Source organism: Phragmites australis, chromosome 24 (assembly GCF_958298935.1).
Source record: "Phragmites australis chromosome 24, lpPhrAust1.1, whole genome shotgun sequence".
Taxonomy (NCBI): Eukaryota; Viridiplantae; Streptophyta; class Magnoliopsida; order Poales; family Poaceae; genus Phragmites; species Phragmites australis.
Window position 1 is genome coordinate 10,363,387 of NC_084944.1, and position 3,164 is coordinate 10,366,550.

The window sequence follows — 3,164 nt, forward strand, 5'->3', positions numbered from 1 at the left end:
AGTCAATCCTGCAGCGTAGATGTTTTTCATATCCATAGCGAAACAAAAATAGATGGGGGCGCCAGATCCAAAGCTGAAATCAGACTATGAGCGCATCAAGGAGAAGCCTTACCTGAAGAAAGCCTCGATCAAATAATTTATTACTGAAACCAGACTTATACTAGACCAAACTCTCTACTGGGTGTGGCACTCAACCGCTTCGCCTAGCAGCACACATTGTCGTTCCAGAGCATATATGTCACTTTGTTGGACAAACTGCTAGTCAAACCAGATTTGATGGTCAAGCTGTCCTATCAAATGCGGAAATTCCATCAATGGAACATGATGGAGACAAAAAAGGGTAGAAAAATCACCAATTGTTTCACCGTCTTTGAACTAAATCGATTCAAAATCAGTGTGGAGCTTTTGCGTGTTTACTTCACGGATGCGCTGGACTCCCTGGTGCATCACCTTGATTGCATCTCATGCTTCCTTTGCCGTGTTCTTCGTCACCAATGACTGGAGCATCTCCAACTGGACTGCGCGCATAATCGCTGCTAACACCAGCCAATATGCGTGGTAGTTCGTCACTCTGTGCTCGATTGCCTCCCATGTGCCGTGTGCCTACAGATTTACGCTCATCAACAACGCCGAATCGGCGTAATTTGTGTGCATCAGCACGGGGACCGATAGCACGTCGCTAGCTTCTCTTACAACCCGCTGGACCGCCTCCTATTGACTCCCACTGGCACCGTGTGCGCCTGAGCCATCGTTGTTGTCAACTGTGCGACTGCCGGACTCACCTCTGTCTTCTATGCGAATCCTAGCCGGTGGAGGGGACCTCAGGGAGAGAGAGCTATCGCCAGACATCGTCGAAGGTGAACCGTGGCTCTGATTCCACTTGTTGGAACAGAAAACACGCTCAATTGCCCAATCAAATCGTCGCTCGCTGGTGAAACGGAGTGTTTTGTGCGATGAACAGTAAAATCAGACAAAGAACACAATGTGAGATTTTTCAGGGTTCAACGAATAAAATCAGACAAATCGGTTTTTTTGGGGGTTTTGGGCGATGAACCCCCCCCCCCCCAATATGATTTTTTCGGGGTTCAATTGCCCAATCAGACCATCGCTCGCTGGTGAAACGGAGTGTTTTGGGCGATGAACTCCCCCCCCCCCCCCCGCCCCTCATATGATATTTTCGGGGTTCAGCGAATAAAATCAGACAAATCGGCTTTTTTTTCTTTTATTGGCCCGTGGGAACACACACACAACTCCATGATTACATGTCCGCCGATTTCGTCCCGCATCATCTCCACGATCCGCTTGACTTGGCCGGCCAACAGACCCTCGCACACACAAGCTAGACTGAAGTTTCTGAACCTGAACTCGAGTTGTTCAGTTCTGTTACTCTCTCACACACCCAAACATAATTACACACAACAGTTTTCTGTAGTAGTGACGACACGACATCCATGAGACCATGATTCGTATGAAATTAATACGCATGCTGGTCTTGTGTTTATTTGATTTTGATGAAGAGGGTGCTTCGATCTGTTGCATGCAGGCCGGAGTCGCCTGCGACGGTGCCGCTGACCATCTTCTACGAGGGACGGGTGCTCGTGTTTCAAAACTTCCGGGCGGACAAGGCCATGGAGCTGATACAGCTGGTCGGGTCTTTGTCAACCTCGCAGGCGCCGGAGAAGCCAGCGACCGCCGAGCCATCAGCGGACCTCGACCTGCCGCCCATGGCGAGAAAGGCGTCTCTGCAGAGGTTCCTCCAGAAGAGGAAGCACAGGTGAGGACAGAGATCGCTCACATCCGATTCATCTGTTTTATCTTCTGATTTCTTTCCAAATTAATTGGTCAAATCTGTTTAGGCAGCAGAGTGGATGATATATAACATACGCGCATGGATTGGCAGGAGCAGGACCACCGATCCTTACCACAGGATGACGGCATCACCAGCGCCAGAGAACGAGTCGCTTCCGGCAAGCCTGCGAAAGATGAGCCTGCTGCCTCATGTCTGAAGCTCTGAAAACCTTGAGAGTTCCGGATTTAGGAAGAAATTTGATGAGAAGTACTGACTTATTATGCTCCGGATAATATAAGGTTGTCACGGTTTGAGAATTCTTTGGGGCGCTCCAGAGTTCTTTTATTAGTTATCTGCTCTTTGATCGAGGGCTCGGAATCTGGCACCTCCAGTGTTCTTGAGCTGATAGGAGGTATCTTTTTCATCTGTTGATGTTCCCACCGCAATAATATAGAAGCACATCTTTGTGATGGAGAATAATGTGCAGTTATATATCTAATGTATGACCGAAAGTTTTTCCTTTTTGAGATTCAAATATTGTTGTGTGTGAAAAACGATTTATAACTAGCAGTAATTAACTTAAAATATTGATTATATTAGCAAAAACGATGAAATAATTTTTCTTACATAAACAAAGATCAAATGTTTAATTTTCAGCTTGTGCTACGAAGTGAAAGTTGAATGTACGCTAGCTAGGGGGAATTCTGTATATGGCCTGGCTAGGCCTATAGCATGCAACGGCTTGATGTTCCGTGTTGGAGGGGAGGAGAGGGGAGGTTGGGACGAAGATTGTCTAGGGTTTTTCTCCCTCTCATCAACTGTCGAAGTAGTAGAAAAGAAGGCCTTTGCTACCCACCGAAAAAAAATAATATGATTGTAGGACCAAAAATGACGACTAAAAAGGGTGAATATGTGTCTTACAAACTTCTTTGATGGTCTTCTCCTATTTTGATCACCTAACGCAACTCAAAACAAACCGGAACCAAAAACTGGAGAGAACCTAATTGCTACAAAAAACTCCAAGTATGGCTCTTATATGTGTAAATGAACTCTAGGTTCTATTGACACATATCCTACAAGTCATCGCCACAGAAAGATAGCAACTTGAAGAAATAAATCTTTGCTCCAAAGAAAAGGTCACCAGAAGAAGTTCTCTGAGTTGATGATCTAGAGGCAAGGGAATTCAAGACTCACTTGTATATATTCTTATATGAATTTTATGTCTCTAGAAATAAGAAGAACAACTTTCTAAGGTGGAAAAATCTTAGCTCATCAACCAAAACGAAAATTCCAATAAAAAAAACTCGCAAGTAAGGAAACCAATAAAAGAAAATTAGAAGTAAACGAATACAAGTATTGGAGGAAACATGCACTT

The 3,164-nt window shown here is 45.0% G+C and overlaps 1 protein-coding gene across 1 annotated transcript; it reads left to right on the plus strand.

The window, feature by feature from the left end:
* Nucleotides 1-1,182: 1,182 nt before the first annotated feature.
* LOC133907877 (protein TIFY 11d-like) lies at nt 1,183-2,227 on the plus strand. The gene is made up of 2 exons (XM_062349973.1): nt 1,183-1,774; nt 1,857-2,227. The coding sequence occupies exons 1-2, from the start codon at nt 1,512-1,514 to the stop codon at nt 1,870-1,872; spliced, it is 279 nt and encodes a 92-aa protein (XP_062205957.1). The 5' UTR covers nt 1,183-1,511; the 3' UTR covers nt 1,873-2,227.
* Nucleotides 2,228-3,164: the final 937 nt, after the last annotated feature.

What these genes read in the sequence shown, in the direction of transcription:
- LOC133907877 (XM_062349973.1), top strand. Translation starts at nt 1,512, where the DNA reads ATGAAGAGGGTGCTTCGATCTGTTGCATGCAGGCCGGAGTCGCCTGCG.